This window comes from Cyprinodon variegatus, unplaced genomic scaffold (assembly GCF_000732505.1).
Source record: "Cyprinodon variegatus isolate N-32 unplaced genomic scaffold, C_variegatus-1.0 Scaffold224, whole genome shotgun sequence".
NCBI classification, from domain to species: domain Eukaryota; kingdom Metazoa; phylum Chordata; class Actinopteri; order Cyprinodontiformes; family Cyprinodontidae; genus Cyprinodon; species Cyprinodon variegatus.
The window spans coordinates 551,115-562,807 of NW_015150677.1; the positions used below are offsets into that span (position 1 = coordinate 551,115).

At 38.9% G+C, this 11,693-nt stretch overlaps 1 protein-coding gene across 1 annotated transcript in view; it reads right to left on the bottom strand.

Annotated features, from left to right (window-relative positions):
- The window catches only part of LOC107088613 (polypyrimidine tract-binding protein 2-like), an 18,263-nt gene that overhangs the window by 2,337 nt on the left and 4,233 nt on the right, over nucleotides 1-11,693 (bottom strand). The window contains exons 8-16 of the mRNA XM_015380898.1: nucleotides 11,309-11,419; nucleotides 10,492-10,660; nucleotides 10,043-10,120; nucleotides 9,079-9,191; nucleotides 4,878-4,911; nucleotides 2,654-2,746; nucleotides 2,437-2,553; nucleotides 403-502; nucleotides 226-303 (exon numbers count right to left, since the gene is read on the bottom strand). Coding sequence (XP_015236384.1) covers nucleotides 226-303; nucleotides 403-502; nucleotides 2,437-2,553; nucleotides 2,654-2,746; nucleotides 4,878-4,911; nucleotides 9,079-9,191; nucleotides 10,043-10,120; nucleotides 10,492-10,660; nucleotides 11,309-11,419 — 893 coding nt within the window. The remainder of the gene's footprint in view (nucleotides 1-225; nucleotides 304-402; nucleotides 503-2,436; nucleotides 2,554-2,653; nucleotides 2,747-4,877; nucleotides 4,912-9,078; nucleotides 9,192-10,042; nucleotides 10,121-10,491; nucleotides 10,661-11,308; nucleotides 11,420-11,693) is intronic.

The window sequence follows — 11,693 nt, forward strand, 5'->3', positions numbered from 1 at the left end:
TCTCTCTGTAAAAGCATAGCCATGCTTTCATGGAGGATCATTGGTTAACTCTGTTTAGGTAAAATCTGGTCTAGATTGGGATGTGTATTGATGTATGAATAAGGATATTTATTGTTTTAATGCCACAATTTCCTGAAAAATCAAAGAAAACCAGAACTGACTGATTAATCTATCCACCTGCTACAAGCTTCATCCCTGCAGCTCCAGTTATTCCCAAATACTTACTGAAAAAATTTAAAGGCCTTGACGGTTCCCCCACTGTTGGAAAACAGACGGCGAAGATCTTCCTCTCCAATTCCATCCCTAAGAAAAAACAAAAATCAAAACAAAAACACCAACGAATAAAAAGCAACATAAATCCTGGTCAATAACACCAACTGATGCCATTTCATTTCCCTCTACCTGATGTTGGAGAGGTGAAGTGTTGCGGACGGAGGAAAGATGTTCTGGAAGTTTTTAGACCCTGGTTTCTTAAAGCGATGCAGGGGAGAGCCAGAAAAATCTGTCCAACAACAAAAAGAAATGTTGACTTGAAGAAGCGGGGTTATTTTAACACTGAATTGATAACTTAACAAGGTAAGCTGACCCAGAATAAAGACAGCCTCTGATATTTCAGCTGATTGCTGAAGTTATTGAATAAAAATAGTTTTACCTCATCGTTACCAAAGTTTTATCAAATCACTGATTTAAAAAGCAGAGGTCAGCTTTTATGCGTCGGTCCTTCATCAGTTTGAACAACTGTTCATTAAATGATTAATTCAGCTGTATGGATGGTTGGAGCATGAATGACCTGTCTAGGTTCACACCCTCAACCAGCTTCACAGGAGTTGAGCTTCAGACCTTTAATGAGCAGCTTCAAATATCTAGATATTTCTGATCCAATCTGATACTGTTTACATTACATTCATCAAGTTTAAAACATACACACTACCGTTCAAAAGTTTGGGGTCACATTGAAATGTTATAAATGTGGTAAATGACTATTCTAGCTGCAAATGTGTGGTTTTTGGTGCAATATCTACATAGGTGTATAGAGGCCCATTTCCAGCAACTATCACTCCAGTGTTCTAATGGAACGATGTGTTTGCTCATTGGCTCAGAAGGCTAATTGATGATTAGAAAACCCTTATGCAATCATGTTCACACAGAACACAGAATACAGAAGTTACAAAACTGACCTTACTTTGAGCAGATTGAGTTTCTGGAGCATCACATTTGTGGGGTCAATTAAACGCTCAAAATGGCCAGAAAAAGAGAACTTTCATCTGAAACTCAACAGTCTGTTCTTGTTCTTAGAAATGAAGGCTATTCCATGTGAGAAATTGCCAAGAAATTGAAGATTTCCCTTCAGAGGACGGCACAAACAGGCTCTAACCAGAGTAGAAAAAGAAGTGGGAGGCTGCGTTGCACAACTGAGCAAGATGATAAGTACATTAGAGTCTTTAGTTTGTGAAACAGATGCCTCACAGGTCCTCAACTGGCATCTTCATTTAATAGTACCCGCAAAGCACCAGTGTCAACATCTACAGTGAAGAGGCGGCTACGGGATTCTGGGCTTTAGGGCAGAGTGGCAAAGAAAAAGCCATATCTGAGACTGGCCAATAAAAGAAAAAGATTAAGATGGGCAAAAGAACACAGACATCGGACAGAGGAAGACTGGAAAAAAGTGTTGTGGACGGATGAATCCAAGTTTGAGGTGTTTGAATCACAAAGAAGAACGTTTGTGAGACGCAGAACAAATGAAAAGATGCTGGAAGAATGCCTGACACCATCTGTTAAGCACGGTGGAGGTAATGTGATGGTCTGGGGTTGCTTTGGTGCTGGTAAGGTGGGAGATTTGTACAGGGTAAAAGGGATTCTGAATAAGGAAGGCTATCACTCCATTTTGCAACGCCATACCATACGCAGTGGACAGTGCTTGATTGGAGCCAATTTCACCCTACAACAGGACAATGACCCTAAACACACCTCCAAATTGTGCAAGAACTATTTAGAGCAGAAGCAGACAGCTGGTATTCTATCGGTAATGGAGTGGCCAGCGAAGTCACCAGATCTGAACCCCATTGAGCTGTTGTGGGAGCAGCTTGACCGTATGGTACACAAGAAGTGCCGATCCAACCAATCCAAGCCAATGTCTTGACTCTATTTTCTATTCATTTCACAACGTATGGTGGTGAATAAGTGTGACTTTTCAGGAAAACACAAAATTGTTTGGGTGACCCCAAACTTTTGAACGGTAGTGTATATTATTGACTTTATTAAGTTTTAAAAATGTTCTAATTAGCCATGACTTATTTGTAAAAGACTTATGCGAAAAAAAAAAGATCTTTCTGTGTAAAACTACAAACACATTTATAATCCAATATTAAAAATGCATGTAATGCCAACAGCACACAAACCCAGATGCTTTCCTCCAGTACAGAGATGTCATCTTACCTTTGGTCAGTAATTGATCATCCAGTCCTTCTCTGGGCAAAGCTACTGTTTGGTGTTTAGACAGAGTCACTCTCATCACTTTGCCAAACACCTTCTGGCCATTCAGGTGGCTCATTGCTAAAGGCGAGAATAACAGAGAAAGGAAGAGTGAGAAGCTCCAAGAACAAAAGCCTCCATGTTGGTCTAAGAAGTGCACATAAACAGAACTATGTCTTACCGAGCTGAGCCTGGTTGCCATCAGAGAGCTGAATCAGAGCACTGTCCTTTTTGTTGTAGAGGATCTTCACCCTCTGGACATCACCATAGACTCCTGAAGGGAGAGAGAGAGACAGACAGAGAGAGAGAAAGAGAGAGCAGGAGAGAGGAGGGCGGAGGAGTAGATGAGAAGGATAGAACAGACAGAGCAGGAGAGATGGAGCCGACCAAGATAAAAAAAGAAGAGGTGTGAAGGATGAAAGGAATCAAGTTAGTGCCAGAAAGACAAATGAAAAGAAAAGATGGACTCTTCCCATTTGACTTCTACTAAAATTCAATCAAGTGCCTGAAATGATTGGAGGGAATTTAATGCTGTGACACCTCAGCTGAACTTTACCAGCAACACTCAGCTCAAACCGGCTGGCAGGTTAATGTCTGGCATGAGCGCAGCGTGATTAGGTGGTTAAAAGGTAAAACGGTGCAGGAAAGAAAAAGCTTGGACTATAACAGATGAGCTAACCTGAAACAACACGCTGTTGGTAAAACTGGTGCAGAGAATAAAATCAGAGCTTCTGTAATGCTTTGTTTGGGGGAAGGTTTTTACTTCTAGATGTCTGTGCCCAGCTTGGATGGCTGGTAATCCCAACAGCATAGTTTAAAGACAACAAAGATCAACTAGAACCACAACAACTTGTTACAAAAATTGAGCAAAAAAAGTAAAACAAGGAGCAGGGAGAGTTAAGAGTGAGTCATGGTGAGTACACTGGATTGTAGTGATCAACCGAACCATTAATATGGTGAGAACATAAACACCCAGAGACCTAGCTGCCTCTCTGAACAGGATTCTGAAGCAGTTGAAATTGTTTGTTTTTGCTCCAGTCGCTCTGAGCAGCGTCTCCATTCCTGCTAATCGACACCATCACAGCATGATGCTGCCAGTAGCAGAGTCATCTTTCCTCCTTTAAGTATTTCTGCAAATAGATGAATTTTGCCTTGTAATTGGGCCAAACTTTTCCAATTTTCAAGTAAGTTGGACCGAGCAGTGCTTTGGGGAGGAGAGATTACTAAAGCTTCTTTCCCACTGAAAATAACGAGTTAACACAGGATTTTCATACATGGGTCGACCCGCTAACAATTGGCATTTGGCTAACTTCCCATTGGCAAAAAAAGCTAACTACTAGCTGACAAGCTGCATGGCCGCTGCTAACTGACGACGCCATCAAGTTGGGTTAGCATTGATGATGTCATCAGTGCACCAAAAATCAGGAAAGTAAACAATGCAGTGCGACATTTAGGGTATCCAGGGCTTAGTAGGGGGGCTTTATTGTTTTCGCTATTTTATCCCTCTTACCAGTGCTGAGCCATGTTTATTTATGTAAACATAGTGGTTTTGGCTTTTTAGATCAGAAGCAACTGGCACGGTGTATTGACGTGCGCATGTTGCATTCAATGGTATCACGTAATTTAGCGGGTCAACATGTCTCCATTGTTCCCAAACACAGCTGCGATCAGAGCCAAAATGATTTTGACTCGGGTCTGATGCAGTGTTGTAGGGTAGACACGCGTCAGTGAGCTGTTCCCACTGCCGCCAAAAGCTAACTGTTCCTGGGTTTAAATGTTTTTTTTTTTTGTCAGTTGAAAAGGAGTATAAGAAGCACCATTTGGTAGGTGTATCCCATTAACCCACCCCCCCAAAAAAGCCACCCTTTATGTAATTTTTGGAGCAAGTTAAAGAGATATGAATACTTCTGCCAGGCCATGAACATCAGGGAGGTTTGGAAAAAGCACAAGTGATGCAGAGGGAAACAGCACAGTTCTTGTACAGTCAAAAACAGGTGGTAAAGCTTATATAATGATTAATTATGAACAAAATCAAATCTCAGGAAAGTATTTCAGCTTATTTCAGTAAGTAGCAATGGTCTGACCTCATTTTCCCTCCATGTTTAATAAGAGAAACAAACTACAAACTAAACATTTAGGCTAAACAACACCTTCATGGCTTCTAGTGTCTTTGTTCTCATCAATTAATAGATAAGCTGACCAAGCACACAATCTCCCAGACTCACTGCTCTTTCATTGTAAAGACAGAATCATATTTCAACTTTGCAATGTACAATGTGACAGAGAAGAGCTTGATAAACAGGCATAGAGGAGAGCAGAGTGCCCACGACATCACTGAAGAAAAGTGAACAAAACTGGATTAACAGAGAGAGATATACAGATAGAATAGAAGAGATTGAACATACCGAAGAGGGTAAAGAGACTTTGAGGCGTGACCATCTTTAGAGAGAGAGACCGCAGAGCAGAGGACAGGAAGAGGAGGAGCAGAGGAGGAGGAAGAGGAGAGACGAAGGTAGAGATCAGACCGCCCAGCGTTGGACGAAGGGGGAGGTGGTGGTTGTTTCCATGATGATGAGGGGGTGAGGCAAAAATGGAAGGGTTGGTTTGGGAGGGGGAGAGGTCAGAATGGCAAAGCCAGAGTCCAGTTCATTAGATTAAGAAATGGTTATTGATTAAAAGTAATTGGGGGGAGATAGAGAAAATGTGTATATGTAGATGTTCAGAAAAGTATTTATCATTAAAGGAAGGGTGGTTGTAGGGAGAGTCGGATGGAAAGAAAAAAAAAATGTATGAGGAGCATAGGAAGGGGGGGGGAGAAAGGAGGCAGGGAGGGGAGAAAGGAGGAGAGGAGGACAAAAACCAAAGCAGAGGTCAGTAAACAGAGCATCAGTGGAACATCAACGGAGTCTGAATGATTGCTGATTGAGTCAAAAAGCACGAACGCAAAATAAAGAAATCCCACTCAGCTGTTTCAGTAGCACACACTCTCACACTCACTCATTCTGCTGGATGCATGTACCAGTGAAGAACAGGGGAGCGGGGGTGGGAGGAAACTAAACAAAACCAAAATAATCAGAACGTTTGAATGAGAAAGAAATGAACCATGAAGCAGCAGGCTGAAGGTAATGGGTACCGTTAGGGCTGCTGAACATGAGGAAGTGGTCAGACTAATGATTTTACCTCTTCATAGTAGAATTATAAAGTCTTTACCTTACAATAAAAACAGGAATATTTAATAAAGGAGGAGTCAACAATAATGTGACTCTGACTACAGGATGTTCAATGAACTATGAGTGCTGTATAACAGTAAATCACACACTGGTATATAAGGTGGATGCTGACACTAAACAGACATGTGACCTGCTAATGGATATGGATGCTTTCTGGATTTGGTACCTACAGGAAAAAAGCTGTTGGCTTTCAACTAGAATGTCTTTAGGGGGACTTTCATTCTACTGTGCATGCAGTGCAAAACTGATCAAATGTCTTCACCTGATGACACAGTGAGGAAATGAACGATTTATACGACTCGACACATGAAATGAACTATCCACACTCCAACATATTGAATTAGGTATATTCTAGGGCTACACAATGGTATGAAAACAGCATTCTGACACTAACCCATAGAATGCTGACTAAATGTTAGCTTTATCATATTTTGAACTAAAATCTAAAGGCCAGTCAAAGTCTTTTAAACATGGCCTAACATTAGCAATGCCCTGATAAAACAGCTTTGAGTATCGACTGATACCATTTATTAAGGCTGATGTCGGATTATTCCAGATGCCAGTATTGGACCAGGACATCAGTGCCAACTGTATAGTGTAAAATGTGAATTCACAGTGTTATCTAATATACAGATTGGATTCCACATTTTGTGCAGCTCTAGCATATCCCCAGCAGTTTCGCATATTCACATCTGGTCAGAGCATATTTAAATTCAGCTCCTAAATGTAAAGAAATTAAAGGTATAGTGGAGGACGTTCCTTTTCTGAGTGGATAATCAAAATAAGTGCTTCTCCTAATTGTCATTGTGGCGAGTCTACCATAGTCTTCTTTTGGAAAGTAAGCTTGTATGAGCGATGCAAACAGCAACTTTTAAACAGACAGTGCATGAGGAGAAATTGGCTCATGCATTGTCTCGCACACATTAAAGGGGAACACCGTTTTTTTTGTTTGTTTTTTTTTTTACATTGGGCCCTTGATTTTACGTTATTACATGATGTTCTACTCACCCATATAAGTTTTGTGTCATTTGGAGCCGTTCTGAAGATATTCCATTAGGTTATATCCAGGTAACGTCTTCCTATGGGCAACGACTTGAAGGCACACGGTTATATTTTTTATATTTCTATTTTTTAATAACAAAGCAGAGTGAGTATGACGTCATCCGCGCACGCCGGCTACTGTTCATTCTTCCTGTCCGCTGAACTGCTGCTAGTTTCACTCACATGCCTGGAAGATGTCTAGTGCTACTACCACAGATGATCTCGCTCTCGATATGGAATTGAGCGATTTAGATTAGCTAGCCGAATATATAAGAGGTAGAGCGTAGTAATGTAATGTACATTGGTTAAATAAAATAAAATATTTTTTGGAAAAAAAAAACAAAACTCCAGTCCGGCGCGCGGATGACGTCATACACAAGCCGCTTTGTTTTTAAAAGACATAAATATAAAAAATATAACCACAGATGTCTTGGGTACAGTGATTCGCCTACATGTTCTGAATGCTGGCGTACCATAAAGAATAAATTATGAACAGTTTAGTTTGTGCCTTCAAGTCGTTGCCCATAGGAAGACGTTACCTGGATATAACGGAATATCTTCAGAACAGCTCCAAATGACACTAAACTTATATGGGTAAGTAGAACATGATGTAATGACATAAAATCAAGGGCAAAATGTGAAAAAAATGAAATTCCCCTTTAATAGGCGTTCCCTCTTGGGAGCAGGTACAGTGTTATGCATGTGAATTTTTTTTTTTTTTTTTTTAAGTGGAGAGGGCGGGTCTTTTCAAACATTTGCAAAAATCCTCCACTATACCTTTAACTTGTTGACATACATATTGGGAAGTTTACCATCTAAAATTACAAATCTAAAACATGTGAACAACATGTAAAATAATAACTAGCAGAGTCTATTGCAGTAACCTCCAGGAGAGCTGTTGCCTATTATTAGAGGTTATTGCAATGAAATTGTTGGTTTCCAACTTGCTGCAAGCTGTAGCTAAACTGAACTAAAATCAATTTATAAAAAAATGAAAATAAATAAAAGACAATTCCATATAGGATTATCTGGATATCTGCAGCTAGATTTTAACTTTAAACTTCTGACATTCATGCAGCTTATTAGTTTAAGAAAAAAAAATGTTGCCATATTTTTACTATAAATAAAAGATGATTGATCTTATCTGTTAATTTCTCTACCAAACTGTTGCTGTTTGAGGGATTGCATTCGAGTCAATGAGTTGATGAAATCAACTGGTTTTCCTTAGATACAAAACATTGATCTATGATCTGGTGAACTAAAGTGCCTTGAGCTGACGTGTTGTGAATTGGTGCTATATAAAACAGAATAGAATTGAACTACCACCAGGAGAAGGTTTGGCAAAGAGATCAACTTCTCTTCATACTGTGCGGCATTGTTTCATGCCCCACTTAGATCCTGCCAAAACATATAAGAAGCTCAAGGGATTTATTTGTTTTCTAAGAAACCAGTAAGATGGTTTAAAGCGGCCAAGATAAAATTCCTGCACTGTGGCCTCATCCTCTCTCTTCATACACGGACATACAGACAGAAGAGAGACAGAGACTGACAAACAAGAAAGAATGGGAGATATTGTTTATAAGGAGATATTCAAGTAGGTATTCAGAATTCTCAAAACTGACTAACATCAATAATAATAAAAAAAAAAAAAGGTTTAACTTGTTACAGAAAAACAAAAGGCTTCCAAAAAGAACTGAAGGTTTAGGATCCGGTACAAACAGAGTGGTAAGATGTAATCATCCAAACCATCAGAGTTTAGAACATTTCAGGTCATGGCAAGAAAAATAAGTTAAAATAAAGACATGCACATGCCCACGCACAAAAACCTTTATTTGTGCACGACAAGGAGCTCTGCCAAGTTAAGGCTGCTGCCTCTGAAAAATGATGCATCTCAGAATCTAAAGCAATTCTGAGAAGCAAAATACATCAACTATGATGTAATTAACCTGTTTACCATGTATAGCTGCATGTTCTTTCAAAAAAAAGCTGAATTTATAAAATCTTCTTACAAAAGACTATTTTTAAAAAATTAAGAAAAAGTGACAAAAATGCATGTAATTTAAACTGCAACACCGTATACTCCAGTCATCCTGCGACTGTAAATGATGCTGAATAAGTACAACTAAACAACCCTCTGAGGTTAAGGATCCATATTTACAGAAAAATAAAGAAACAAGTCATGTTTCCTACTCATACACCACACATCCACACAAACATGTATACAATGTCTAATGCAGAAGAATCCCTCAAAACTGTAAAATATGAGTATAAGAGAGAAAAACTAGAGCCTAATGAAATATTTTAGAGCAGCTATATTGGCTTGTGGTTAGTGTACCTCTTCATTTAAGTTGGATGCCAACAGGACTCCTGACACTCCGGATCCAGAGAGGGCAACGCGACCTGCAGCTGCTGCTGCCGCCGCCGCAGCACTGAGAGGACTGATGGCCCCTGAAGTGTTGGAAAGCCAAGGGTGAGAAATGAATCAGAATCAAACAATCCAAAATAATGATAAACTGATTGAGTAGAGCATTTATTTAAGACTGACAGCCTCTAATAGGATAAACTGTTTCCATGAAATATGTAAATATCCACTAATAAATGAACAGAAATATGCCCTGTATATTACAGCTCTGCAGAACAATGAACAGAGGAAGAGACACAAACACTGTGGGTGTTTTTATTATACAACAAACAATTAACTACTTCAAATGGATGAGCTTATGATTTAATATTAAAGCTTGTGAGCTTTACTATTGAGCTTATGATTTAATGTTAAATTTGAGGAGGCTTTACATTGGAATGGGAGGAGAGGTTAAAAATAAGGGAGGCAACCTCTAAAACCTATTTAATCCACAAAATAAATTTTTTAGATTTCAAATAGTTTTATACTGATATGGAAAACAATTTTAAAAATTTTCTGCATAAAAATGTTAACTTAAAAAAAAAATAAATCAAGGTAAGCTAAGCTTTTAGCCCCATGACATACAATGATTCTCTCCTGGACTGCTTTTCATTTAGACCAACCAGCCAGTAAGCATCAGATAAGGTCAGGCTATAAAGAGCGCTTCTTGCTCTACTAGACCGCAGCACAACAAACAATAAAAGTTGTAAACAAAAGCATGGGAATTCTTTTGTTTTTAAAAATATTAGGGCTAAAATCAAATATATGTTATTCATCTACAATATCTATAAATCTCCACATATGCTGATGCAACAAGCTTTCAGGCATTACGTGCCGGAAATTAATGAACATATTGTGCAACAAGTGCATGGAAAAGTTAACTGAAAATGATGTGTACCTCCGCCCTGTGAGAGGGAGAGAGATGATGAGTAACCTCCTCCACTGGAGTAGGAGGCTAGAGCTCCAGATGGGGTACCTACAAGACAAGGAAAACTACATTAATAACACAAAATACACTTAAAATGGGTTTATATCTCTCACAGATTTAAGGTTAAAGTTACTAAATAAATTTTTTGATTCAAAATGAAAGGCAATCCCCGCTTTGTGTGGGAAATATGTTGTTTCTTTATTTACTTTTAGTTTATGTACCAGGAATGGTGAAGAACTGTAAATGTCCCCACAAACATACACTTTACAATCAATACATTTCTTACTAAGGTGTTTTAGATTATCACACTGATTTTAATATCAGACAAAAAGCTAACCTGAGGGAAAGACTAAGAAATGTGACTGCAAATATAAGCACAAATGAATACTGTGGAGAGATGATGGCAGGTCAGCATTTACCCAATAAGGAATGATCCTTGTTGGTGGATTCTCCATCTCCTGTTGGAAGGTCAGGTCTGGTGTAATCCCGACTTTTATCATTGTTGTATTTAACGTTAAGGTTGACCAGTTTACTAAAGTCTATCCGCAGTGTGCAGCAGGAATTATAGATATTCTGCCCGTCCAATGACTAGAGTAAAAGAAACGGAGTGTAAAAGTCATCATTAATCAAACAGTCTGCTATATTAATTCAACATTTTCATACAAACTAAGGAATAAATTTATAGACCAATAAAGAAACATTGAAATTCATATGTAGCATGACTATCACCTTCACATTAGTAATGTGATAAAATAAAGTAAGATGTGTTCGCACTGAACGAGCATCAGTGGGGTAATGGCCCAAATTCTGGACGAGGGTCATTAGCCCACTGATGCATGATAATAAAATTCCAAACTTGATATCAATACCAAATACCATTGCAATAAAAAATATCCAAGTAATTAAAGGCATAAAAAATGTGATTATTAACATTTAAAAAAAACTTTTTACATTTCAACAAAGAAGATGCTTTCCCGGAATCTGAGGCTCTATTAATTAATAAGTGTGCAAATAAATGCAAAATAAAATAACCAAAACATTTTAAGGTTGTTTGAGGTATTTAAATGTAAATTAACAATTGCAAAAATATGCCAACAACAATATCAATACCACCCTAATCTGGACCGACACACTTACTATAAACCTCTAATGTAATCAAAGGAAGTCTGCTGCTTTAATTTCCTGCAGGTTTTTTTTTTTTTTAAAACCAGTGATTTCCTCCAGGTGTTATCTTACCAGTTTAGCCTGTTGGGCATTGACAGGGTCACTGAACTGCAGAAGAGCCTGAAACTGGTTGTTTTTAGTGAAAGTTATAATCTTCATCACCGTGCCAAACTTGCTGAAAATCTGAAAGAAAGAAAAGAACTGTGACATGTAGGGATGGGAATCGAAAACCGGTTCCTGTTAAGAACCGGTTCCGTATTTTCCGATTCCATGGCATCGTTTGGCAGCTCGCTGAATGATTCTTTTTTCGATTCCCGCAGCACCAGAGCCTAGAGCGCCGGCTCTGGGGAGCACGACTTACGTCACGTTTTTTACGTAAGTTACGCAACTTACGCGAGCTGCGGTCACTTTGTGAATCAAAGCCCCGTCTTTCCTTAGCCCAGAGGGTAGATCAGGA